Source organism: Pezoporus wallicus, unplaced genomic scaffold (assembly GCF_028554395.1).
Source record: "Pezoporus wallicus isolate ANWC-B61680 ecotype Strahan unplaced genomic scaffold, APGP_CSIRO_Pwel_v1 contig_4264, whole genome shotgun sequence".
Classification (NCBI taxonomy): domain Eukaryota; kingdom Metazoa; phylum Chordata; class Aves; order Psittaciformes; family Psittacidae; genus Pezoporus; species Pezoporus wallicus.
In genome coordinates, this window is record NW_026637102.1 from 818,837 (window position 1) to 845,378 (window position 26,542).

The 26,542-nt window shown below is 53.2% G+C and overlaps 3 protein-coding genes across 10 annotated transcripts in view; 1 reads left to right on the forward strand and 2 right to left on the reverse strand.

The window, feature by feature from the left end:
• Positions 1-2,960, forward strand: part of LOC130596047 (core histone macro-H2A.2) — a 30,422-nt gene extending 27,462 nt beyond the window's left edge. For 5 of the 6 annotated variants that reach the window (XM_057403299.1, XM_057403297.1, XM_057403298.1 and 2 more), the window contains exon 9: positions 2,250-2,960. In XM_057403299.1, coding sequence (XP_057259282.1) covers positions 2,250-2,415 — 166 coding nt within the window. In that variant the 3' untranslated portion in view covers positions 2,416-2,960. The remainder of the gene's footprint in view (positions 1-2,249) is intronic. The other variant, XR_008971450.1, reaches the window with a different exon arrangement.
• A 390-nt stretch (positions 2,961-3,350) lies between these two features.
• Positions 3,351-9,032, reverse strand: AIFM2 (apoptosis inducing factor mitochondria associated 2). 3 transcript variants are annotated; one of them, XM_057403295.1, is made up of 8 exons: positions 8,852-9,032; positions 7,883-7,998; positions 6,379-6,498; positions 5,886-5,978; positions 5,476-5,584; positions 5,137-5,289; positions 4,653-4,853; positions 3,351-3,785 (listed from the first exon to the last, which is right to left on the reverse strand). In XM_057403295.1, the coding sequence occupies exons 1-8, from the start codon at positions 9,024-9,026 to the stop codon at positions 3,772-3,774; spliced, it is 981 nt and encodes a 326-aa protein (XP_057259278.1). In that variant the 5' UTR covers positions 9,027-9,032; the 3' UTR covers positions 3,351-3,771. The 3 variants fall into 3 exon arrangements, with proteins under 3 accessions (XP_057259278.1, XP_057259277.1, XP_057259279.1); XM_057403294.1 differs by having other exon boundaries at positions 3,351-3,816; XM_057403296.1 differs by lacking the exons at positions 7,883-7,998; positions 8,852-9,032 and adding an exon at positions 7,547-7,790 and having other exon boundaries at positions 3,351-3,816.
• Positions 9,033-18,188: 9,156 nt separating this feature from the next.
• On the reverse strand, positions 18,189-26,321 carry CHST3 (carbohydrate sulfotransferase 3). The gene is made up of 3 exons (XM_057403302.1): positions 26,199-26,321; positions 19,591-19,821; positions 18,189-19,440 (listed from the first exon to the last, which is right to left on the reverse strand). The coding sequence occupies exons 2-3, from the start codon at positions 19,725-19,727 to the stop codon at positions 18,210-18,212; spliced, it is 1,368 nt and encodes a 455-aa protein (XP_057259285.1). The 5' UTR covers positions 19,728-19,821; positions 26,199-26,321; the 3' UTR covers positions 18,189-18,209.
• Between the last annotated feature and the right edge of the window lie 221 nt (positions 26,322-26,542).

Sequence of the window (26,542 nt, forward strand, 5' to 3'; positions counted from 1 at the left end):
AATTCTGACAGTATTATAGCAGTAAGAATTTTATGTAAAGAGATATGCCTCTCTATAAAAAGGGCAGGAAGGAAGGACCCTGGAAAATACAGGCTTGTCAGCCTGATCTCAGTGCTGGGGAAGGTCATGGAGCAGATGATCATAAGTGGGATCATAATGGGTTAATGAAGGGCAGGTCCTGCTTGACCAGCTTGATCTCCTTCTATGATAAGGTGACCCACCTGGTTGATAAGGGAAAGGCTGTGGACATTGTCTATTTGGACTTCACTGAAGTGTTTGATCCTGGCTCCCACAGCATTCTCCTGGAGAAATTGGCTGTTCATGCCCTGGATAGATGTATTCTTCACTGGGTTGAAAACTGGCTGGATGGCCGAGCCCAAAGAGTGGTGGTAAATGGTGTCACATCTAGTTCACGACCAGTCACTAGTGGTGTCCCTCACCTCATTGAGGTGTTAGGGCCAGTATTGTTTAATATCTCATTGATGATCTGCATGAGCGGATTTAGCGCACCCTCAATAAATTTGCAGATGACATAGAGTTGGGTGGGAGTGCTGATCTGCTGGAGTGTAGGAAGGTCTACAGACAGCTGGATTGATGGGCTGTGGCCAGTGGTATGAGGTTCAACAAGGCAAAGTGATGGATCCTGCACTTAAGCCACAAGAATCTCATGGAAAGCTACAGGCTTGGGGCAGAGTGGCTGGAAAGCTGATCTACAGAAAAGGACCTGGGGGTGCTGATTGACAGCTGAAAATCAGCCAGCTTGTGCCTTGGCAGCCAGGAAGGCCAACAGCATCCTGCCCTGTATCCGCAATAGTGTGGCCAGCAGGGCCAGGGCAGTGATCATCCCCTTGCACTTGGCACTGGTGAGGCTGTACCTCAAATACTGTGTTCAGTTCTGGGCTCCTCACTATGAGAAAGACATTGAGATGCTGGAGCAGGTCCAGAGAAGGGCAATGAAGATGGTGGTGAAGGGTTTGGAGCACAAGTCTTACTGAGGAGCGGCTGAGGGAACTGCAGTGTTTAGTCTGGAGAAGAGGAGGCTCGGGGGAGACTTTATCGCTCTACATCTGCCTGAAATGAGGTTGCAGAGATCTGGGGGTCTGTCTCTTCTCCCAAGTAACAAGTGACAGGACAAGAGGTAACGGCCTAAAGCTGCACCAGGGGAGGTTTAGATTGTATATTAGGAAAAAATTCTTCACAGAGAGGTTGATCAGGCATTGGAACAGGCTGCTCAGGCCAGTGGTGGAATCACTGTACCTGGAAGGGTTCACAAACTGTGTAGATGAGGCCCTCAGTGTCATGGTTTAGGGGTGGTCTTGGTAGTCATGGGGTAATGGTTGTATCTGATAATCTTAAAGGTCTTTCCCAACCTAGCTGATTCTATGATTCTGTGCATGCGCTTCATAGTAACTGTGCTCTTTGCAATACACTGTCATGCAGTTTCCTTGCAGCGTGGAGATGAGGACGAAGGAACTGTGTTGCAGCTGAATGGTTTTGTGACTTGTGTCCTGGGTTCACCAGCTGCTAAGAAGGAGAAAAATGACTGCTACTGCTGAACCCAGGACAACTTGAATAAGGAGTATAAGGAAAAAATGCTGCTGCCAAGAAATTTGAATCTCAAGGATGTGGGCCAGGTGGCCCAAGAGATGTCAACACAGTTGAAAAGTCCACTTACTGTAGAGACTGGTAGCTTCTAGCTTTTCAAATTGTAGGTTAGAGATTATTACCATCAAAATGAGTGAATTAAAGAGGCTTGGCCTTAATTTGGCTTGGGGTTATATTTCACCTATTTTCACTGAAGTCTCAACCAAAGTGTTTTTAATGACAGCATGAGGAACTCAGCTACGTAGTTGATGTATTTCTATTTTTCAATTTCCAACTAAGAAATAATCATCCCTTGATTAAAAATCCCTTGATTAAAAATTAATCATCCCTGGGCATCCCTGCCCAGCACAGCATGGAAAAGTTTAATTCTAAGTGAGGGCACTAAAAATCTTTGTGTTGTTATAGAAAGTAGAAGCAAAAGAAGAGAGTAACTGTGCCAGCAAGGAAACTAATACAGCAGCAGATGAATACTGCTATCAAAACCTTGGGCTTCCTTCTAGGATTTACACATAGCAAAACTGCAAATGGGACTATCTGCCTGTAGTTGGTACAGCTATGGCTTGTTCCTTTCAGCATCACGTGTGCATAATGCTTGCACAGGTGACTGACACTCATTTGTTCTGTTTTCTTCCCCTACCACATAGAAACTGCTTCCCAAAACAGACGGCAGCCCAGGTGACTCTAAGAGCTATTTCCACCCATTTTGATGGCACCAGCTCTTCCTCCTTGAAGAACATTTACTTTCTGCTCTTCGACAGTGAAAGTATTGGCATCTATGTGCAAGAAATGGCCAAGCTAGACACAAAGTAGCAATGACAGCCAAATGAGACTTTATTTTTCAACAAACTTCAGTAGCATTAAAAGCATTAGAGGTGGGTTTTATTTTTTCAATGTGATGAGGAGGGGGAGTGGTAGTAGTGTGATGTGTTGTGACTTGATGAAGAGCTGTGACTAGAGATGAAAGGGGCTTAGTCCGATTTCTTCATGCTGTCAGCATCCTCTAGCCATTTATATCACCTTAAGCAATTGAGTTACCATCTCTTTTCAGGACTTTTAGGGTCCCTTGTTATTTTAGTCTAGAAGTTTTTAAAGAGTAACTTCATTTTAGATTTGTAGTGATGATTTTTTCACACACACTCACACTTTAAAGACAGCTCTTAAAAATGTTCTGCTCCTTTTTCTCCTCCCTTGAGGGTAGATGGTAAACTTCTGCCTCCAGCCCACAGAGAGGGAAAAAGGATCTGGAAGTGATGCATGAGGAGCTTCTGTTTTGCTTTTGACTCACAATAATCTCTGTAATTACTGAGAGTATTTCATGGTGATTTTTTTTGTTTTATAAGAAAAAAAGAAAAAGATGTGTCAAGTGTGGTTATTGTTATAAAACCTACTTCTGCCTTGGGAATTGTTCACCTTTAAAAACAAAAAAAGGCAGCAGCACCTGTAACAGAGTGCTTGCTGTATCACACTTAGCACACAACTAACCAGCTTATTTTGCTGAAGTACAGTCCTGTAAGCACAATCGTTATAGCTGCCATGGAGCTGGTAACACAAAGCTGCATTATACTCTGCTGAGTTCTAGGATTACCATAATGCTTTCAAGGCTTTAGGCAGGCTTTCCTAGGCAGTGCTGCAAGCCATGTGTCCTGCATGCTGCAGAGCAGATTCCAGATCTGTAAGAGGCAGGTGCTTTTTAGAAGAGCAAGAGTAGAGAAAGCCAGGGAAAAACCACATAACAAACAAACCACTGATTTTGAAAACCACAATGTTTATTGTTACAAATCCAGGTAAACCACATTTCTTGATCAAAGCTGTCTCAACAGGGAAGTAAAAGAAACATTTGTTCCCTGGTTTTTATCATGTGAACTTCTGTACACTTCATTTGCAAAGTGCCTCCTTACCCTTTACAGCAAGGCAGGGCACCCCTTTAATGCAGTATGCTAGTGGGTGTCCTTTAGTGGTGGTGGAGGAGAGAGTATCAGTCTGCCCAAGGAGTAAAAGTGCACCCTCACTCTCTTCCTGTTGCTGAATTCCTTGCCGGTTTGTTACTGATCCTGTCTTAAGAGGGCATTCTCTGTCCCATTGTCTTCCAGCTCTTGGAGACAAACAGGTCCCGGCTCTTAGCAATGGTCACTAAGAGACGTCCCACGTAGTAACCGTTCACCTGGCCTACACCATCATTCCTGCCCATTGAAAGCAGGAATGTTAGCGACCCTGGAAAGAAGACGTAGAGGTTTAAGTTAAGCAGCTTCAAACCTAAGTATCAAGCCCTACTGCATGTAGGTGTTTCACTTCGTCTGAACCCTCCCTTCTTACCTACACTTAACTGCTAAGCACAGGACTCGTGCTGCATGACAAGGGAAGAGGCCAAAGGAGAACTACTTACAACTCTCTCCTTTCTACAATCTGCTCTACCTCTCAGTAATGGAATTGCTGAAGGATTGGGCTGTATTTGTACATGCATCAGAGAATGATTTTTCCCTCCCAAGAGGAAGTCCAAGACATAGACAACAAAATGTAAGTAGAAAGAAATTTAAACAGGCAGAGCAGCCTTTAAAAAACAAACTGCTGTCCAGGTACCCATGTGGAACAGCTTTCAACATAGTTACAGTAAGTATTTACATCAATTGCCATTACCTAGCTAGATTTTTGAGACTAGATTGTTCAGTTTGTTTGCTGTATAGTTTAAGAGGAGAAAGGAGGAGAAAGTAAAGTCATCTCCTTGTTCCTAGGATTCAACTGAACAGTAAGCAATTTAAAGAAAAGAAAGTGAATTTGATGAATAGCAGACACCCACCAGTAAATTTATCAGGAAGACAGTGAAGAAAGGACTCGTAGCTGTAGACTGACACAGGTAATTAACATCTAGAGTGTCTTTGGCAAGAACTAAGATGAAGCCTGAGATTTAAGCTTATATGGTCAACTCCAGTCATGAGTTCCTTCACCTCTAATTAGTGTCACATGCAAGTTCTGATGTGTACATGTTAAACAGCTGTTCCCTGCATAAAAACAGCCCTAGATCTAAGGCAGGTGCTAGGAGATAATCTTACCTGGTTTGTAGGTTTTAAGAGGCTTATGTGTCAGGCTGTTGATGATATTTGTCACTGCGATGTTGGCATGGAGCCCAGCATGGTAAGCCATCTTTGGTTCGTTCAGATCTGCACAGTCCCCAATGGCATAGATGTTCTCATAGCCTTCCACCTGGAGGTGCTTGTTGACTTTCAAAGCACCATTACTTGCTATTTTGTCCCCTGTTTTGCCAAACAGCAAATTTTCAGAAGGAGCTTTGCGTTGCTTGTGGCCCAAGACCCCAAAATGCTGATGATATTATCAAACAGGTCATTAACTCAAAGCAAGGAACTGTAAGTTTCTGATGGTCACATTTCACAGTTAAGTATTTAATGTGATGTTGGAGCATTTGCTGTATCATGGGATAACCACTGCAAGTTGTATATGGTTGATTGCTAACCTCACAGTACTCAACTACAAGACACTGAAGAACTGTGTTGCTTCTCCCCATGTTTTTTCACTTACCAAATGCAGCAACATATGCTGAAGAGTTAATCCTTATACCCGTGCACATAACCACCATGTCAGTAACCACCTCAGTGCCCTTTTCTGTCCTTACTACCATGTCCTTCTGGAACTGGTTTGTTGTGAGATCTTCCACATTGCTGACCCTTTCACCTGTTGCAACAGAGAGCCCTGGGTCACAAACCTGTACTAGGCTGCCGTTGCCAGGTAACCCAGAGATATCTGGCAAAACAGGAATTCAGGAGAGCCACGCTTAGTCAAAAAGGTCAGAAGACATCAGAAGGAGATGCTCTGGCTAAAGAATAGCAGCTTATAAAGCTTCAAAGTCTAAGTACATACTTAATAATAGGCGCACTCCTTTTCTGAGAAGAATCAATTTCACCTCCTGACGGACACTAGCTAGCAGCTCCACATCAGCTAGTGCAATTTTTGAGTGAATGAGGGTGACCTGTTGGGGACAAAACAGCAAACAGGTGGACACATGGCGTACGAAGTGGGGAGCAGATACAGCTAAGCTTCCTTCCACCCTGTTTTATGCCTAAGGAGAGTGAGCTGGTGAAAGGCATCTAGTCCGGATAATTGTGGTGGCAGGCTATAGGGTGCTCTCAGAAGAGTAGGCAGTAGGGCTGAAGGCTGCCACTGCATGGAAACTCCTGATTTGCAGTGGTCTCAGGTACCTCAGCAGGACCATTACAGAAGAACAGTCTTTGAAACCAGGATGAAGTTAATCATGACTAATATGCTACTACCTCTTTGTCTGGGTACTCTGTTTTGATCTCTGCAGCCATCTCTACTCCAGCAGAACCACCTCCCACTACCAGGATGCGCTCAGATTTCTCAATCTGGAAGTAAAGAGGGAACCTGTGTTATGAAAGAACTGTTCAGGGCAGGAAGTCAAATACCTTCAGCTAGTCTGTGGATAGACCTTCTGAGATACAGCGCTGGCCCAACAGCAATAAACCACCTAGTTCATTAAGAGGAAACAAACAATGAGAACCCCATGCACTCTTCCTGCGTACACTGTAACACTGTTGAGCATTTCAGGTTTCCCCTGTGCAGATAGTTCATCTTCCCCTGGGGCATGAAGAATGCTAGATGAGCTCCTTGTCCTGGCATCTCCCTGCAGGTATTGCTATTTCTTGTCCGTGGACACAGATGGCTCCAGATACCCATAGTGGTTGTCCAGGACAGGGAATCTGAACAAGGGCAGGCAACACTTCCTAGAGTAAGTTGATTCCTCACCTCTTTAATCATGTCTTCATAGGTCTGGATGGCACTTTCCATATCAATGACTTTGTTAAACTTCCCAGGGAATGGACCATCGCTGCCCGTTGCTAGAATGAGATGGGAGTAGTGAAGCTCCTGGGAGGGCAGAAGATGGAAGAGGATGTTCAGACTTCATAAAAACAGCATAGAACACAGTTGTTGCCTCCTAGGTACTATCCACTCATTCTCTCTCCTCCAGCCCTTGCTGATAACTAGGAAAGCACTTGCAGTGTTAGAAAGTGACCTGATCCAAGTGACACCAAGTAATTGCCTGCCTCAGGGTCTGAGAGATGCACCATTCTTCAGGTAAGCTGAGACCTTTAAAGACATTACCATAAGTTTACAGGAAATGATCTGATACTTGTGCTGGACACTGAAGCTACCATCACAGCTGGCTCCAGAGACATAACTTCTCTCCTTCACCCTCTTCTGTACAGAGGTAAAGTGCTCTGGCTGAAAAGTTAGCAGAGCTGCTGCCCTTGTTTCTTCCTGCAGTTAGATAAGGATCTGAGCTCTAGGGTTAATTGCTGAGCTCTAAATCCAGCTCTAAGAGTAAAAGCTCATCTGAGCACTAGATGGGGTGATTTATTTGCTGCACAACCAACATCCCAACACAGCTCTAGGCCATTTAAGCATAGTTAGGAGGGATGGTGTCTCTTGACAAGCTCTTCAGGGTTATTAAATGCTAGTCTTTCCCAACACTGCCTCTTGGTTTTAGAGGAGATTGCTGAGGGTCCCCTTCTCTGTAGGGCAGCCCTCCATAGAAACAGGTCATTGGTTTTATTCTTCTCTACCTCCTGGAGTTACAGGGCCAGTATTAAGCATGAGCATTTGCATATTTGTCCACATCTGGGAGAAACCTAGAGGAAAGCAATCAGTGCTTTCCCCAAGGGCCTGGGTTGTGGCTTTTTTGGAATCAGGTATTTCAGCCAAGCTGCAGGTTACATCAGAACGGGAACCCTGTATGTGTGTGAGCCTAGGGTAACTGGATCGGTCCAGGGTTCGTGGGCTCAGCTGGCCTGCACTGCAGGAGATACAGGGTGTTTGCCCCAACTGGATAGCATTCCCAGCTCTCATCCAACTCAAGGGCAAGAGTCCAGTTTGTTTTTACCAGAGCACAATTCTGTTCTGCACAAGCACACACCTTCTTCTGGCAGATGAGGGTTACAATCCTCCTCCTGCTCAGAGGCACATTTTCTGTAGGTGCCCTGTGGTCCTGCTCATTTCTCTTTCCCTTGAGGACTCCAGCCATGGATAGCAGTCTGAAACCTAAATTCCAAGTCACTTCTCCAAACAGACATCACCAGTCAAAGCCAACATAGCCTATATTTGGAGTACTGCAGTCTCACAGCCACGACATGGCTGAAGAAAGACCCTAAGGAGGGGAGATTCACAAGCCTCCTGAAGACTAACTCGCCACATCAGCAGGTGATCCCATAATGCAGCCAAGTTACTCATTGCAAGTTATTACACCACCCACCTCGCCATCACTGAGCAAGACTTGCTGCCTCTCTGGGTCTATGCCAACAACTTTGCCTTGTCGGAAGCTGTCCCCAAAGGTGGCAGAGTAGGAGATAAAAGTCTTCTTGGCAAATCCTGTGGTAAGAAAGAACAAGAGATCTCCCTCTGTGGAGGCTAACAGACCCCTCTTCCCTTCTCCCCTCATGTCATCCTTGCTGAGACATAAGCATTGTATGCACCTGGGACCACAGGCTAGGCTTCTGCTGTGCGTTATCTCTGCCCAACAATGAGCTTTACGGTCTTTGCCTTGGTTTTGACAAGATCAGCTCCTCAGAGGCCCCATGACACCCTTGGCTAGATTGCTTTGTCTCTGCTCCCCATATGGAATTTCCTGTACCGGTTTGCCTGGTCTGGGGCATTTCAGGCAGGATGTCAGTGGCTTTTTGTCACGTTATCTGCCCTCCACACCAAGCTTTTGAGAACTTTTGATGCTTGTTCCTAGCCTTGAACATGAGATTTTCTCCTCCTAAATTCCCAGTGACTGGAGTAATGATGTTAGCACAGCCTCCCACGTGTGACCCCAGACAAGTCTGAGCAGCTCATAGTGTTTTATCATCCAGGGCCAGATAGAGAGATGTTTATTCACCCCTTCCAACTGCTGCTTAGTTTTAGCTTAGTCATCTTCTAAACCCTTGAAATAATAAACAGGGACAATCTGAGTAGTTTTTTTTGCTCAGATTTTCTCAGCAGACATGCAGTTAGCTTAACATGGACGGTCTGTGGGTCGTCCCAGAGCCAAGTATTTGTTTTCCAGGCAGAAAACATCAGCTCTTCCACCATCAATGGGATAGCAGAGGCACTTTCAGTACACTGTTCCTCGTTACTCCCAGAGTTCCCCCGAGCTGCTGCAGTCACTGGTGGGGATAAGAGCAATGACCCACCGGGACCCTCGGAGGGGAAAGGTCGTGGGGATGAGCTGAGCCCTTACCGCTCTCCACGGCGGCACGGAGGGCAGCCACGTTGTGATGGAAAGCATCTCTCATGTCCACCAGCACGAAGGGGACGGCCCAGGACTTGAGCAGGCTGGCGGCCGCAGTGCCGCCGAACCCGCCCCCGACAACCACTACCCGCACGGAGTCGTCCACGGACAAGCGGGATCCCATCGCGCCGCGGGGGCCAGGCCAGCAGGTGAAAAACGTGCTCGAGTCGGCTCGATACGGGGCAAGTCCTTCCCACAACGGCACCGGGAGCGCTATGGCTGCGCGCCCGCCTCCCCCTGCGGCGGGCGGAGTCTCGTTTGCTGCTACAGGCGGGTGAGCGGCTGGGAGGGACTGGGCGTTTCGGGGTCTGGGTGCAGCTGGCGGACCTTGGCCCTCCCGGGCAGCAGGGCAGTGCTTCCTGCCAGGGCGCGGAGTCCCAAGTACAGGGTATTTCACTTTTCACCTTCGGTAAGTTCCCCCCATACATCCTCTGTGTGAGAAGGGGGCTGTAAGGATCCTTCTTACACACCGAGGGTTGTATTTTAAGGGTGATGGGCAAAATACCTGGAGACCAGGGAAACTGTCCTAGCTGAGCCCGCCGGCTCAGGGACCACAGCTGCATCTTGGCAGTGGGTAAGGATGCTGTGTGAGACAAGAAGCTGTGCTAATGCTGAGGATGTGGTCAGTTCTGCCAAACCCCAGCATTAAAAAGTCATGAGCTCATCTTTAAACAAAACTCAACCAAACAGAAATGACGATTTTTTTTTTTTTTTTTGAAAGTTCACATGGCTTTGTCTGCCCACCTTGGCTTGTTCTTTGTCAGCTATGCATGTTGGCTAAGTGCATGTTCCCTCTTCTGGGGCATGGCTGAGGGCTGGCAGCAGAGGGATGCCCTGCTCCTGCCCTTCTGGGGAAGAGTTCATGTTTTGTGGCCCTCAGTGACTTGGAGGGGCTCGTTGGGAAACCCACGAACTGGCTGAGGCTGCAGGCTGGGTGAATAATGCAGCCAGAGGATGGCCCGCTCCCTTCAGTGAGAGAAACGGCTCCCTGGGAGAGAGAAATGAAGATATGTCTGCTCCAAGTGGCAGTGGGAAAGGGAGCCCTGAGAGGGCTGTGTGGGAGGGACAGAGTGAAGATGAGCCCAGCATCACCATGACAGAGCTAGTGGGGTGAAAGGAGGAGCAGAGAAGGCCCCTGGAGCAGGGAGCAGACAGGTTTTGCAGTGAGAAGGGCATCCAGATCGTGTTCTTCCACAGCACGGAAATTACCCTGCAGACTCTCGGCTCCTGTGGCATTCCAGATAAATATAGCTGCTGGCCGTGTGGATAAATATAGCTGCTGTGCACACTGCGGTGTTGTGAGCTGGTAGAGCTGCCCCTGCTCTCCCCTTCCCCTGATCGCTTGAAGGCTCCCACTGCTCCTCATTCTTCCTTCAGCAAATGCTGGCCCGGTGCCGAAGCTCCCTCTCAGTGGGCTCCCGAGAAAAACTCCCCCCACCCTCATGAGTGGGAGATGACGAAGGAATTTGCATCTTTTCCATGCAAGGCAGGGCCTGGACCCAGGATCGCCGCCAGAGGGAGCAGCCAGCTCGGCCGTGGGGGCATGGGATGCGGTGTCCGTCCCGCGCGCGGCAGCGGACGCGCTCCCTTCGTCACAGGAAGGGATGGGGGACTGGGGAAGAAGGGTGACAAAGAGGGTGAAAGCAAGGGGTGTGCCTGCACCCTCTTCAGTCTGGAAGAGAGCTGAGAGAGGAGGGATGAACAGCCGACAATAAAGCCAGGAGTGGAGGCCTCATAAGGGCAGGTTTGTGCATTTTGTTACACAGGACTTGGCTGGAGGATGCCAACATTTTCACTGGAGGAAAATATTTCTGGTTGATCCAAGTGCCCACACACAGAGACACCCATTCTGGCCAGGAATCTAGGAGTTCTGAATGTCCAGAAGCCAGGAAGTATCCCCAGGGTAACAGTGCTTCGGGTCTGTTGCCTGTCATCTCTCCTGGTACCTGCATGGGTACTGATCTGAGGGGGCTGCTGGCATGGCCTGGCGATGGCTACCTTTGGGAAAGGATAATTCAGTGCAAAAATTGTAAAACCCTCAAACCTGCTTCCATTTCTGAAGAGATGAACTCCGCAATCAAATCCTGATTTAAGCTCTTCCCTCAAATTACAAGGACAGGCTTGCTTCACACCCAGTGTGTGGGAACCCATTCCCTTCCTGGCAGGATTGTCTTTACCTGCATAATTCCCCTGGCATTTCATCCCACTGGAGCTCAGCTGGATCAAAGACCCGGTCCTAGAAGATGGGCAGGCTGAGGATGAATCACCCTTCCCATGTGCTCCTGTCCTCTCCCCCTTCCCCTGCACCTTTGTGTCCAGCTCTGTCTTTTACAGAGGAAGTTTTTTGCTTTTCATGCCAGGCATTTGCATATATTTTACAGCACATACCCACTGCTGGGAGAAATCAGTTAATCCAAGAGTACTCTCCTATTTTCCTCTATCATGTGGTGCTGTCCCCCTTCAGGGATATTTGTACGAGACCTGGCACAAAGAAAAACGTCCTGTTCGTGACCTCTGCACTTCACAAGGCAAATGTCTTCATCCTGCCTTCAAGACAAAGGCAAAGTGTTCCATGCATGCGGTGGCTTGGTTGTCCTCTGCTTGCCTTCAAATTGAGACAAAATCGCTGGCTAGGACAGCCCCCTACAACATTGCCTCTAGGCAATGAGGGCTGCCATTGGGTGAATATGGCCATACAACACAAGATTAGGCTCACCTTTCGAAAACAGGGTAAAAAACCTCTGAGCTGGCAAGTTGGAGATGCAGCAATGAGCAAGACAAAGTCAGTGGCCAGAAGAGTGCCCAAAGCAAACACAAGGGGTAAAAGGAGCCTTTGTGAGAACCTTGCATCCACCTCCAGGGAAACAGGAAGAGACTCTGCTCAAAACTGTGGTTGGAGGGAGCTTTCTGCATGCAGGTGCGTGCTCAGCATTGGCAGATGTGTTGTTTCTCCAGTGGGCTGCGAGCAGACCAGCTGCAATAAAAGCTCGTCAGCTTCAGAGAGTGTTTTGTCTTCTGCTGGTGATCTGCACAGCAGAGGCACGTGGGGAGGCTGGGTGCAGCAATCTGCCTGCCCTGTCTTCTCCCAGGCCTTCTCCCTGGCCTTTTCATCACAGCCCCCACCTTCGGAAGAAAAAGATACAGGGAAGGGTCTCTGTGGAATGCTCCTGTCCCCTTCTCCAGCTCTGAGACTGAGACTGTCTCTGCAACCTTCCCTCACCAGGTTTAATCCAACATCAGCCAGAGTTAATAGACATCCCTCCAAGTGTGATTCATCAGAAGTTGGGTACAATGGTACTGCATGGGAAGACATTAGGATGTTGGGTACAGTGGTACTATAAGGGAAGACATTAGGATGTTGGGTACAATGGTACTATAAGGGAAGACCTTAGGATGCTGCAGTGCCCCCTGATCTGTGCTTGTCTGACCCCCCTGTAAGCCTGTGCCTCCTTACACTGCCCACCACGAGCACCAGGGTGAGTTTAGCCTCTTGTAAGTTTGCAGCAGCCCTCACAGACTGGCAGAGCATTAAGATCCCTCCCTGCACTCTCCTCTGGAGTTGCTCTGCCTCCTGGCCCAGCCTGAAGGCTGTATTCTTCCTGGCCAAGTCTGAGCTGCTGAAGGGATCTGTCCTGCCACTGACAATGCCTGTGTTATAAAACTAAAGGAGACTTGTCCCAGCCGCAGCTTTTCCTGGCCCCAGTGCAGGAGAAAAAAATGTCCCTTGCAAACACAAAGTAAAGAGATGATTCAGGACTTAACAATTAATATCATCAAACTTGCTGCAGAGTAATTGCTCCCAACGAGACTGTTATTGTGTGTCTGGCTAGCAGCTATCTCTGCAAAACCAAAGAACAAGCGTGCTCCTTCTCTTCTGTATCAGCAGCCTTCTGCACCACATTCCCTTTGCTCTGCCTGCAGACGGTGCCTGCACAGCGTCCTGTGACAGCCCCAGCGGCAGCAGCATCACTGCAGCCCTCCAGCTGTGTGGCTCCAGGCTGCACTTCAGGGAAAGGAGGTTTTGTGTCTTTCCAGGGGTGAGGTATGGGATTGCTCTTCACTGGACAAACCTTGGCACCCATCCTTGGCACCTGCTCCAGGGCTACCCATTTGTCCCTGGTGATCCCCACATGCCTCAGGGGCCTCTGCCCAGCCAGGGTGGAATCAGGTCAGTCCAGGGCAAAGAATTGCCAGGAAAAACCAATGCAGACCAGTTCCTGGCTGTGTTTAAACATCAACACTGACTATTTTGTACCTTGTAAATAAAATTTAGCAAAAATGAACTAGGTCCTATTTTGTATGTTCTCCCACAACCAACCTCATTTTTCATTTCCAGTTTTTGAGTGACACCAGCTTGAGAAGACCAGCTGCTGGCCGCTTCCCATAAACCACACCACCAAAGTCACCTAATTTTGGCCAGGCTGGACCAGCCAGTCACTTGTGTTTACAGGCAGGCCTCTGTACGTGCCAGCCCATAAACTGGTAGCAGATCCCACATGGAAAAGGGATTCAGGAAAACTCTAAAGGTGAAATGCAATGGTCTCTGCTGATCTTTGTATCCGAAAGAAGAGCCATGGGGTGCTGATAGCAGACATCCACCCTGTCCTGTGGCCGTGCACTGTGCTATTCTTGTGTTCCTGGGATTGAAATGGGCTCAACATGCTCTGGTGGCAGGCTTCATCTCCCCTTTCATCAGGCACCTACAAAGGAAGGCTCTCGAGAGGCTCACCCCCATGCAGGTTTCAGAGAACCAAAGTGTGGCAAGGTTGAGCAAGGACAGAGCCAGGGCTTTCCTTCACCTTCACCAAACCACTGCTGCAGCAGCCCCAGCAGCCACTTTTGGTCTGCATGCAGTACAAATTTTCCCTACCCCGCCAGAGCCAAGCACAGAAGTACCGCTTTGTGGGAATTTGTCCCTTGTGCTGTGATCCAGGCAGGTGCAACAGGGAGCTTAATCAGCTTTACCCAGCTTAGCCGGCTGGCTATAAGGATTGCAAAGACCTTTCTGGCAAGGCTCTGTTCCTGTGGCAGAGGAGGTGGCACCTTTCTCTTAAGGAACAACACGAAGAGGAGTTTTGTGGCATTAATCCTTGTAGGGTGGTAGAGGTGGAGTAGAAAGGAGGTCAGCAGCTGGGTTTTCCTTGAGAAGAGGAGAGGGCTTGGGCAAGCGGCTTTGGTCTTGGGGCAGATTTTGAGAAAGAACAGCTTTGACTCCCAAATTGTGGGGAGCTTTCTCTTTCCTCTCCTCCTTCCCCCCAGTATTTCATTACAGTGAAAGCACAGCATATAATAAAACTGTGTCCTTAAAAAAAAATGAGTCTCACAGACAGGCAGCCTTTGTCCAAAGGTGTAATTACAGGATAAATATGGGATGCAGACCAAGAAATGTGGTCTGGTCAGGCATGCAGTCTCTTAAAAAAAATGCAACAGAAAACAAGGCTGTATTTAAATGCTGAAATGTCCATGTCTGCTGTGGCCCCCGGTTCCTCACTGACCCATGGGTCCCACTGCCGACCCAGGCAGTGAAGCCATAGCCATGCTCCATGCGGGAACCATACTAAGGCCCACAACGTAGTGAAGGGCAAGGGCAGATCTGTCCCAGCGGGGCTGGGTGAGGGCACACAGCTGCTTGGATGATGGGTTTCCCTCCAGCTCTGGTGCAGAAATCCCATCTGATAGAGCTGTGAGGGGACACAGGGGATTAGCTTTCTGATCCCATTAAATGGAGCTACAGCAAGTGGGACAGGAGAACGGGACAGGGGTCAGGATGGCTGGCAGAGCAGCCTCAACATCTGATGTTCGGGACAAACCTTGTCCGAAGCTGTGAAAAGGCTTTTTTTATGCATTTCAGTGGGCCTGCCCTGTGGCTTGGCTTCATGGCCCAGCAGACATCCGCTGTGCCAGCTGCTGGTAGCAGTTTGCTGCCTGTGCCATGCATTAAACTGCACAGCATTTAAGGTGGTATTTCAGACCTGCTTACCTCAATGTGCTCTCTTACTTGGTGGGCAGCAGCATCTTCTGATTCAAGCAAGAACTGCTTCTCCACAGCAAGGCCATCCATGCCAGCAAGGCCATCCATGCCAGCACGGCCCCAGTGAGCCCTGAGTGTGTCCGAGAAGGAGGCAAAGAAACAGCAGGGTGTACCTGCTGTCCAAAGTCAAGTCTGGATTAGACCAGCGGAGGGAAGCACTAACCAAAAAGATGCTATTTAGAGGGGAGCAGCACATACATAATTTATTAAAGCTTTCAGTGGTGCTACATCATCTTGTGTTACCTGCAATAACCCTAAGGAGAAGCAGGCTTCAGCTCTGTCCCACAGGGCACGTGTCCCCTCACTGCTCTGAGCTATTTGCAACAAATGTCTCTCTGGTGACAGTGAGCATCACAAGCCAAAATTTCCCCCCAGTACAGCTGAGGCTGAGTGGGTGAGCCCAGAGGCAGCACAGCTGCAGTCACTCACCCATGCAGGGCAGGTTATAGAAGAGCCCTGTGTTAGGGAAGCAAGGGGTGGGGTTTTTTTTTTTTTTGTTTCTTTGTCTGTGTTAAGGCAGTGGTTTTATTTCTGAAGGCTTGGATCCCTTGAAAAGGGGATGGGTTTTTTTGCCTTTGGTGTGCATAAAGGAGGAGTGAGGATGCCTCTGTTCTCTGCTATGGGTTTCCTGTGTGGTCCACTTGAGTGCAGGTATGTCCTTGCTCTAAGGCATTGCTTCTTGCTGGGGCTTTCCCAAAGCATGTTTTTCATCCTAGATCCATGCCTTTCCTCCTATAGGGAAGGAGCAACGCAAGGTTTGGAAGTGGCCAAAGCAGAGTGAACAGGGGGGACAAAAGTCCCCCAGTCAGCATCAGAATTCATCTGCTTTAGTGTCTAAAGGACCTGCATGTTCCTCATGGCTTCCCAGTGTGTCTGTCATTGCACGGGGGTCACGGCTGTGTGGGTTTAATGGGAGCAATTAGCCCCTGTGGAAATCTGCATGGGTTGGGGGCGCGTTTCCTTTCTGCCCTGTGATGTTTCTGATGGGAAGCTGGAGGGCGTCCAGGAAGAAATGCTCATACTTGGCTAGGAATGACAGGCTGGAGCCAGCCGGGGCTGGGGCAGTGCAGGCAGTGCAGGTGAGAAAGGGCAGTTGTCACTATCCCCTCTGGCCTCAGCTCAGCCCAGTTCCCTCTTCCTTCACCTCTTTCTTTGTATGTCCCTTTGTTTTTTCTTGCTCTGACCAAGCCCCAAGGCTCCTCCATGCACGGTCAGATGCGAAGGGGATGCTGGGCACCCTTCTGACAACCCCTTCCTGCTCTGGCAGCAGAGCAGCTACTTACCCCTCATGCTGATTTGCAAAGCAACAGTTAAAACTTTATTTGCTCTGCAAAAGCCAACCCCATGGGTACTTCTACAGAAACACAGGAGAGGTGTTTGCCTGTAATCATTGCCCTGGGTCCAGCATGTTCCCCCTCATGCTGGCCAAGCTCTGCGGCCTTTTTCCAGCACGCAGCTGTGGAGTATCCATCCGACCTCGGCGACCCTGCAGCTTTCCCAGCAGGAAGCCTCCAAACAAAACCCAATTCACTCTTCTAACCCAGGGCTGCTTGTGATGCCGAGAGCTGCGTGCGAGACGAGGACGGAGTGATGGCTCTCCATTGCCTGCAAAGGGCGAGGGCATCGCCCGTGCTGCTCAGTGCAAAGGAAGCCCCACTTCTGCGCGCTCTCTGCAGCCGGACGGTCTTGGGCACCCTGGGCTCGCACCTTGAGGCCAGATGATCCCTGGCGTGCGAGGCGGCTGCGCTCGCAAACCTCCGCAGCAGGCTCATTGCGGGCGGCCGCTCGGGGCTCCGGCATGGCTGCTCCCTGCTTGCCGGCCCCGCACTCCTCAATGCTGCCTCTGTTCTCACTCTTGGGTCAAAAATGCAGCTTGTGTGAGCTCGGCCCCGGCACTGCTCATCGCTGCAGCGGCAGCAGATGCCTCCCGGCCAGCACACACAGCGCAGCTGTGGCCAGCCGCTGGCTCTACTGATTTAGTTTTGCCTTTGGCTAACAGCTCTGGCTGGGAGGAGGTGATGTGTGGCTGCTGGCCATGCCTGGGGGCTAGTGGTGACCCCTCAGGGCTCCCCCAGCTCATGGAGACAACTGCTGCCTTCCGACGAAATGCCTGTCTTCTCCCATGGGTAGCTGCTGGGACCCAAAATACAGGGAGAGTAAAAGGATGTGCTGCAAATTGGGGTAAAAATAGTCATTTTCATTCATTAAATGGGAATAGGAGGGGGCAGCTCAGTGCCAGGCTCTTGCTGGGTGAACATCTGCAGGTGGCAAACATCCTGAAACTCCCCACGCCTTTATATCATCAGTACACACACACCGGTGCTGCTGACAGGTATTTGTGGGGCTCTTCCCAGGTCACACACAAACACCAAGGAGACAGGAGATGCTTTGGACTCCGTGCTGTTGTATTTTTGTTTTTAATTAAATAAGTCCAACCCTCTTCCAGCAGGTGCCAGGGTTCACAGTTGCTCCCGCACCGGGATGGCCACATTCCACTGGGAATATGGGGGGTTCTAGTCCGCTGGTCCCTGGCGGCTGTCATGGGATCATGCAGCAGGTCATAGTGGACTCCGGCCAAGATCTGACCTCCACCATCTCAGCTGTGGGTGTCTCTCCGTTTCTGTGAGGTACGTTGTGCTGCTCTGGTTTTTGGGCTTAGCTCGTTGACCTGCCTCCCCCTCTTCTTCACATAATAAATAAATAAATTCACCTGGTGACCCTGCTATGCAAATACACAGGGAAAAACGGATAAAAAGCAAACCCCAAACCCCTCAAACCAACTTTGAAGAGCACCAAACCACAAAGTCATCGCAGTTCACTGCAGCCCAAGTGCCAGCCGGGGCTCCATGTGCGACTCCTGCCCCAGCATGCCTCTGGGGCAGTTCCCAGTCTGTGCTGGTGTATGAAGGCACTAAACCAGTAAGGCCACTGGGGTCTGGGTCCTTGCTGGCACCACAGGGGTCTCGTCCTAGCCGGGGTGGTGGCAATGGGAGAGTGCTTGGTCCTGTTGCCCTCTGCTCCCCCTCACCCTCCTCTTCCTCGGTTCAGCCCCTGAGCCGGGGAGGGGACCCTGGTGCCACCTTTGCAATTTCCCCGTTCCTGGAGGAATTGTGTAATTCAGGCTCTGCAGGACCCCGGGGTCGGCTCTGCCAGGACGCTTCAGCTCCTGGGGCTGCCCGTCTCCATCCAACAGCAGCTCCAGGAGCAGGGACACCTGGGTCTCCTCCAGGCCGGCCACAGCCCCTCATTCCCCCCCGCTGCCATCCCCGCCTGCTGTTATGTGACCCAGGAGGGCTGTGCCTCCTCCAGCAGGCTGAAGGAGCGGTTAGCCAGTGCGGCAGGGCTGCTGGCCAGCTTGTAGCCAAAGAGGCGCATGGCCGGGGCGCAGGCGTCCTGCACCACCTGCGCCAGCTTGAAGGGGATGCTGAACCGCCACTTCTCAAACTGCTCAGAGGAGTTCTTGCGGGTGGAGTAGACGCCGCTGCCGTCACGGGGAGCCTGCGTGTTTTTGCCGATCCACTCCTCCACCTGTGGGGTGAGGGGCAGCCCAGCGAAGCGATACATCTCCTCTGCCTTCTGCAAGGGCGCCCGCGCCACGTCCTCATAGCGAACCAGCATGTAGCGGCCCCGCAGCCAGCCCGGCCGCCGCAGCCCCAGCTCAGCTGACAGACGGATGCTCTCACAGTTGCCCCGCAGCCGCTGCACCTCCTCCTCACGGAGGGGAGCCTCCCCTTCGGATGCCCACTTCTTCCAGGTCTCGTATTTGCCAGAGAAGGCCACCATGCGGGAGGCCAGGACGGCCCGGGGGTCCCGCACCAGCTGGATGATGCGCACATCCAGCCGGGGGTCCTCCACCAGCGGCTGCAGGAACTCCAGCTGCCGGATGCGCACCGTCTTCAGAGCTATGTGCTGCTTGCGCCGGCATGCCTCAGTGGCCAGGGTGATGTTGAGGGGGCCGCAGCGGCGGTTCTTGCAGTGGTACTTCTCAAAAACCTTCTTGGCGCTGGGTGTGCAGACGGGCTCCTCGCAGAGCGAGCGGCTTGAGCCCCGCCGGAACATGAAGGGTGTCAGGTGGCCCTCGGGTGCCGGCGAGATGAAGCTCTCCAAGATGTAGAGGTCACAGAGGAGGAGCTGCTTCAGGACATCCCGGTAGACCAAGGCTGAGCCCACTGCGTTGGCTCCCCCCGGCTCGAAAGTCACTGTCCTCTCAATGTGCCAGAGGGGCTCGAAGAGGTAGAAGATGCTGCCCTGCTGGTTGAAGAACTCCCCCACGAAGGAGGATCCGGTGCGGGTGGTGGCCATGAGCAGGACGTGCCGCCGTGGCGTGGGGTCCCCGTCTCCGGACAGCTGCAAGGTGACGTTGCGCAGGCGGGACCTCAGCTGGGAGAAGGCGGCGTCCAGCTCTTGCAGGGATGCCAGTGAGCCGTTCTCAGCTGGTGCCGGGCTGGCCTCCGTCCCGTTGGCCTCTGCCAGTGCCTGCGGGGACTGCTTCAGCTTGTCTGACACCCTGCGGGGAGAGCCAGTACAGCCTGGAGGACAGCAGGAACACCCCCATGCCCTGGCAGAGGGCTTCAGGGGGCTCCCGCAGCACAGGAGCTTGGGATGTCAGGGAGAGAAAAGGCTGAAAGCATGGGATGCTGAGGTACCCACTCCCTACCTGGAGATGAAGTTGTTCTCCTTCTCAATGATGACGAGGCCAACTACGAAGACCAGCAGGACCGCATACTTGCTTCTCATCTTCAAGCAGTGCAGCAGCTCCCGGAAATCCTGGGGCAGAGTGCGTCGGAGCTCCATGGGGAGCACACGCAGGTCCCTCCCGCCTGCCAGGGAGGTATCCTGGGCTAGCCGCCTGGCATCCTCTGCCCCGCTGGCCCTGTGCGGGCCGGCCCTGTCTGCGGGGAGAAGGAGGGTCAGAATGGTGGTGGCTCTGTGAGGGCAGCAGGCAGGGGTCAAAAGCTGACCCTTCCCATAAGGGACAGCCAACAACGTCTTGACAAGAGCAGTAAAAACTGGGGAGTTCCTCCCTGCTGCTCTATCCCATCCATGAGGAGCAGCTGCCTGAAGCCTCATCAGCTGCTCCTCCTCCTTCTTCCCAAAATACATCTGCCTGACGGGACCCCTTCCCATGGCTCCACCAGCTGCCCCTGCCAGCCCTGAAACCCAGTACCCACCCCCCAACAGCTGCCTGCTCCCCGATAGCCAAAAGCCTGCTGCTGGCAGAGCGGCAGCTCCTCCTCCTGATCCATGGGGCACCGTGGCTCCCAGCCTCTGGAAAGAGGCTTGGGGAGGGTTGCAGGCTCCCCCAGCATGGGGCCACACGGCTTCCGCCTTCCCGCAGCACAGCAGTGGTGGCTGCTCAGCCATGAAAATGAAACCCAGAGGTTTTCCAGGAACAGCGGTGGGACAGAAATGCTGCTGCTGCTGCCGACAGTCAGCCTTTTTCCAAAAGGAAAGCATGATGGCAGCACCCTCTCCGAGACGCACTAAACCAGCGTCCCAAGTGGGCCATGGTGGAGATTCTGGGGGCCGTTCACAGCCCCAGGGCAGGTCTCCAGCACATGCTGCATGTACAGATCTACACACGCAAGGCTTGCCAGTGCCTGCTCGCTGGTTGCTGGTTCGCACACCCAGCATCCATCCGGCCACGTGGGTGATGTTGTTTGCTCGTCCCACTTTCTTGGCCAGACTTTCGGTGACTCAGGGAAAGTCTATTTAGCTTTGGTTTGGCTCCTGCCAGCACGACCCTGGCAGCCCATCCTGCCCCTGCTTTCAGGGGTGAAGGCGGGGGAGCCTGACAGAGCCCCATCCTATGGGAGGCCCCTGGGGTTTGCTGGAGGAGAGATGCCCTGGCTGAGCCGCGGTGCCCGCAGCCCTTTGCAGGGTGTGGATCAGGGAAGCCCTGCCAGGCATTGTGTCACGCCCAGCACCCTCCTCAGCCAAAGTCTTCGTTTTTTGGTGTTGCTCACTGTATGCCCCTCCCGCTGGGAAGGAGGGAGCATGAGCAGGAGGAGAGGGATGCGCCCCACAGCCAGGGCAGCATCCCAGCTCAACCTGTCCCTAACCCTCTCTTGTGGGAGGATCAGGAGCTTCCCAGCTTGAGCAAACCACTCAGCTCCCAGGGTCTGGCTTTGAGCCATCTCCTTCCCAGCAAAAGAGGCTAAAAATAGACACTCACACCCATACACCCAGCAGACCAGGCCTTGGTGGGACACAGAGGCCCTGGACAGCCAACAGCTCCCAGCCCTCCCTGAACATTCCCTCAGCTCCCTCCTTTCCCTGCAGTGAGAGGCACTGAGGTTCCCCTGCACACGTACGTGTGTGTTTAACAACCCTGTTAGTTTAGTTTGTCAGCACACAGCTCCACGGGGACACGCCGCTGGCCAGACAGGTGCCTTTTGACACGCTGCCTCCCGAGTCCGCCCTCCTCCGTCCTGCTCAGTGCCCCTGTGACGACAGGACTTGTCGGAGCATTTGAGCAACCGAGAGAAGAAATAAAATACACAAAGTCCTTGGTGTGTGGCCACATCTCTCAGCGCCTGGCAGAACTGTTGCCTTCACTGCTGCAAAGGACTTTGTGTTCGTTGTATCCTGGGAAGCAGTGGCAGCAGTCTGCGTCTCTCCACAGTGCCGGAGACCATCCCCTTGCTGCCCAGAACACGCATGCAGAGGGGGATGGCATCAACCACTTGCTCAAACAAAATCCCCTGGCAAAGCCAGCCTGGGGTTTTCCCCCTTTAATGCCCCCAGCCAGCCGACCACAAATGAGCCACAGACCTGGAATTATTCAGGGGGCTGACACAGAGAGCCGTTTCCAGCAGTGCTGGCAAAACCCTGATTCCAGGCCTGGGGCAGACATAATTCATTAAATAAACAGCTGGCTGCAAACGTCCTGCCTGGGACCTGCAGAGTGGCGGCGACAGGCGTGGGGGCCCTTGTGGGGCTGAGCCATGGGGCTGGGGGACACATGGGGTGACCTAGCAAGGCTGGTTGGAGCTGCTTGGCATCCTAAAGCTCTTCCTCACTGGGGCCCACGAGGCGCAGCCTGGCCAGGGCAGTGAACAGGCCACAAGCGTCCCTTTGTGAGTGGGAACAGAGGGGCTCTGTGTGCCCCATGTGCTCCCCTCCAGGCGCCTGCCGGGACTCCGCAGGGCCGGGCGGTGCAAGGAGAGCGCCAGGGATGGGGCTGACCGCCCCGGGGTGCACCGCCAGCATCCACTCCCAGGGGATGCACGGAGAGCAGACAGGCCGGCGAGCGGACACACATCACCTCCGGTGATGGCAGGCAGCGGCAGGGCAGCGCTCTCCTCTTACTCTGCACATCTCTAAACAAGGTAGAATGATTTCCACGAGCACTAAACTGAGGCGCCCCAGAAGGCAGAAGAACTCCCCCGGTGCCGCTCCCTGTCTTTTCCTATCCCTCAGGCTGGAAATGTTTCTCATTTCAGCGGAGATGGCTACAGCTCCTACTGTCAAGATGATAAAAGGCTTTGTGGATTTCCCAGCTGAGTCAAAGCCAGCAAAGGGACTTTTTCTTTTGGGTGGTGGGGGGGGTTTTGTCCCAGTGCAAAGTTTGGGAACAAAGCTTGGGCAGATATCTGCCACTACTAGCAAGTTAACCTGCCACAGCAAGAAGGAAGGACTCAGTAATGGAGATGCCATATCATTCAAGTCTGCTGCAGCAAGTTGGCACACTGGATGGACACTCCCACTAGTGAGAAGAGCAGCGTAGCCCCAGGGCAAGGATGGCAAGGCCCTGTTATGAGAGGAAGGAGTGAAGGGAAGCTCTTGTTGCCCTTCTGCAGTGCTTCACAGGACTGCCTGCCTGGGAGAGTGGAGCTGGGGTTTTCACCTCAGTTTTGGGAAAGGAGAGGTCTTTCATGAAGCCTTAGGGCTCTTTCTCTCGTCTCCCTCCTGCAGCTGCCCCAACACCTACCGGGTGGGATCCAGGAAAGGAAAGACGTCTGTGGGCTGGTGGGGGGAAGCCAGCTGAAGGTGCAACTGGATGAAGTCACATTTTCCTCCAGTGATTCAACAGGCAACAACTGAGCTCCGGACAAGGAATGGCAGTGAAACATCTACAAGCTCCCTCTTTGCCTGAGATCCCTCTGTCCATCCAGCCCCCGCATCTGCTCTTGTGCATCCTGCCTGGCTCCCAGGAGAGAGGAGTCCACAGGGACCTTCGGCTGAGCTTGCTACACCCAGCCCTGCTGCCCTGAGTAATTCCCTCTGCAATGCTTTGGCTCATCAGATTTACAGCAGCAGTGTGGGGCAGATAAACATGGGCAGAATAACAAAGAGATAAGGTGAAGGGGCTCATCTGATCTCCCTGCTGCTCTTTGTCTACAACCTGAGGGGAAAAAAACCCTTCTGTATTTACTCTATCAACTACTTCCGCTCCCAACTTCCTCCTGAGGTTGGCCTTGGGAAAGGCACCTCTGACTTTTCCCACTTTGCTTTCATCTCCCAGCAATTTTCATCCTGCCCCTGGCTCTTCTCCAAAGCATGGCACAAGCACCTCACCGCTTCAGTTTGCCCCCTGGCACAGCTAAGGTGGCTGCCTGGGCAGGTAGTTCTTGTTTATGTGTATTCAACCTAAAAAAAGGTGAGGAAAAAAAGAAGTCACTTCCTATGATGTTTATAAAGAGCTAGAATAGCCTCAAGCCTCATCAACTTGAAGTCAGGAAACTGTCCATCAGAGGAGTAAGTTGGAAATGCCAAGCCCTTCTGGCTTGGGCAGAGACAGAGCTCCAGTGCCTGCAGCAGCCCCAACCTGTCCTGCCATGGCACAGAGAAACCTCAGCATGAGCAGGGGCCATGTCCCCCAGGGAAGACAGAAAGGGCAGATGCTGTCCCCCCTGCCTTGACCAGCGTGCTGGTGACACAGCCAGGGGTTTGTTCCTCCGTATGTTTGGTCCCACAAGTTAATGCAGGGGCCGCACTCATTTCTCTTTCCCGTTCCTTTCCCGGCTCTGCCTCTCAGTCCTTCCACCTGCCTTGGATTGGTCCTCTGCTCTCCTCTGTACTGGGCACGGAGGGCAAAGCCACCCCCAGGAGCTGAAGCATGCAGGTGAGGGCACAGGCAGGAGGTTATGCTCAGGAGCGGCAGCAGCGGGTACTGGTACAAACGAGCACCACCTAGCTGGTTTTTCACTGCATGTGCTCTCAAACTCCAGGTGCCCAAGGTTGTCTTTTGTCCACTATTTATTTATTATCTCCCTGAGGAGGCATGCTAAGCTCTGGGATGACCCAGATGAGTTGGCCTTGCTCCTTGTGTCCCAAAAAGCGCTGCCCAGAATGGATTTCAAGGCTGGTGTTAGGCACAGTAATGCTGGTGACAGGACCAGCCCAGGCGTTGTGGCCAGCACAGACCAGTCTTTGCTCTCCCTCACCTTGGGTAGTGTCCCAAGAGAGGTGTTTCCTCCTGACCCAGCAGTGAAGAAAGCTGCTGCTGCCTGAGCCTCTGATGAATGCAATGGGGCTTCCAGACACATCAGTGCTGGACATGGGGGTAAAACATACACATCTGCAGGTGTGCCATGCTGCACTGCCAGGCAGGAACTGGCCTTCTGGGAGCACATCTGGACCAGGAGTCAGTGGGACCAGCTGAGCCAGCTGAAATACCCACAGCCTTGCTGGAAACCACAGACACGGGTGGGGTGGGCTTTGCAGCACCCCTTGCAGCAAAGGTGCGTGACTGAACATGCCAACCATCCTGCCAAGCAGCAAGGGGGTCCTGAGAGCGGACCACCAAGACAGGCAAGAGGACTGCTCTGCGCTAGAGGCACAATGCTGGCCACTGTGCATGCCATCACCCCCTGGCCGCGCTGGGAACCGCAGATGCCAGTCCCTGCTTCAGTGACCCTTCCTCTGGGGTGCAGAGCCCATGGACCCTCCCACTGCCTCACGCTCCTTCTCCCCACTGCTCCACGCTACCCTGGAAGCTCCTCTGTCAAACCCACCTCAAAACCAGGGATGCTGCGTGCTCTGTGCCCTGCTCCACACCCTTTCACCCCAAGGCAGGCGTCTGTAACCCTCAGGGATCTACAGGAGGGACTGGTGGTGAGAGGTGTTCGCTGGGGGAATACTGAACCCCTGCCACCCTTGGGAAAATGCAGACCATGCCTGGATCCTGGTAGCACAAGGACACCGGGAATGTGAAGACAAGTCCAACACCGAAGCAACATGGCAGATGTGGGAAAGTTGCAGTTAGATCCCTGACTTGGCATGGTGTTGTAAATCCTTGACTGTGGAAAAGGAGACACTTTCGCCTGGGGATGGAAGCCGGGCTCAGGTCCTGCAGTTCAAAGGCAGGGGGGTGTGGGCAGCTCCCCCGAATGTGGCTGGGAGTGATGGCCAAAAGCCCCACAGGCACTAAGCGGGGACTCTGCCCTGGCAGCCCTTTCCCCTGCGAGGTAACCCCACACCAGCCAAGTCCCGTTGGGCACCTGGGGCCATCAGTGTACCGGTGCCCCAGCTCTTGCAGAAGAGCTGCTGGTTCCTGGTGACCGGAGCCGGCCGAGGGCCAGGATGCCTCAGCAGCCCTCGGGCAGGAGGGGAAAGGGTGAGGACAACTTTCCAGTGCTCCTCGGAGAGGCTGACAGGCCGGATGATGCAACTCCGGGATAGCTCTGAGAAAGTCTCCTTTTCTCGATCCAGACGTGCTCCGCTCCGGATGGAAGCTCAGCGCTGCAGCTCGAGCGCTCGCCCTTATTTCATTTATTGTTTTTTTCATCTTTTTTTCCCCTAAAGAAAGCAACGGGGCGAGCTGCTCGGGCGGTCATGTCCCGAGAGCACTTTCACAAGGCGAGGCGCTGGGATCCGGCCGCCCCGCCGGCGGGGAGGCATCTCCAGCGCTGTCCCGCTGCGGGCGCGGGAGGCGGGGGCCCCGCACCGAGACAAAGGAGCGGCCGAGGCCGGAGGGAGCACAAAGGAGCCGGCGGAGCCCGGGGCCGCCCCTGCGGAGGGATGCGGCCTCGGAGCCCCCGGCCTCCCTGCGCCCCGCCGCCCCGGGCCCGGCCCCGCTCCCCCTGCCCGGGGGTACCCGCGGCGGTGGCTCCTCCTCGCACGCCCAACTTCCCGCAACTCCCCTCCGCGCCGAGAGAGAAAGGCCCGACCCCCGCCGCCATCCTCCCCCTCGCCCCCGGGCGGCCAGAGGCTCCCGCTGCTCCCGGGGCTCCCGCTGCCCATCGCTCCCGGCCCCCAGCTGCGCTCCCTCTCCGGCTCCGGCTCCGGCTCCAACCTCATCGCTCCCGGCCCCCGTTGCACCTACCCGGCGGCGGCCGCTCCGCGGGAAAAGCTCGCCTGGTCCTGCCGCGCGTGAGGAGGGAGGGCAGCGGGTCCCCTGCTTTTCTTCACGGCGCTGTCATCCTCCCTCCCCTCTTCCCTCCCTCTTTCCTTCCTTCCTTCCTCCCTCCCGGGGCGGCGGCGGGGGGAGCGGTCCCGGCGCCTGGACGCGGGTCCCGGGGCGGAGCTGGGCAGGGTCCCCGGGCCAGCCTCCCCGCTGCCTGCCCGCCACCTCCGCTACACGCCGGGGCTGGAAACCGGGAGCTGCCGGCCCCAGCCCCGGAATCGCCCCAGGCTGGAAGGGGCCGCCTGGGCGCTGACGGGGA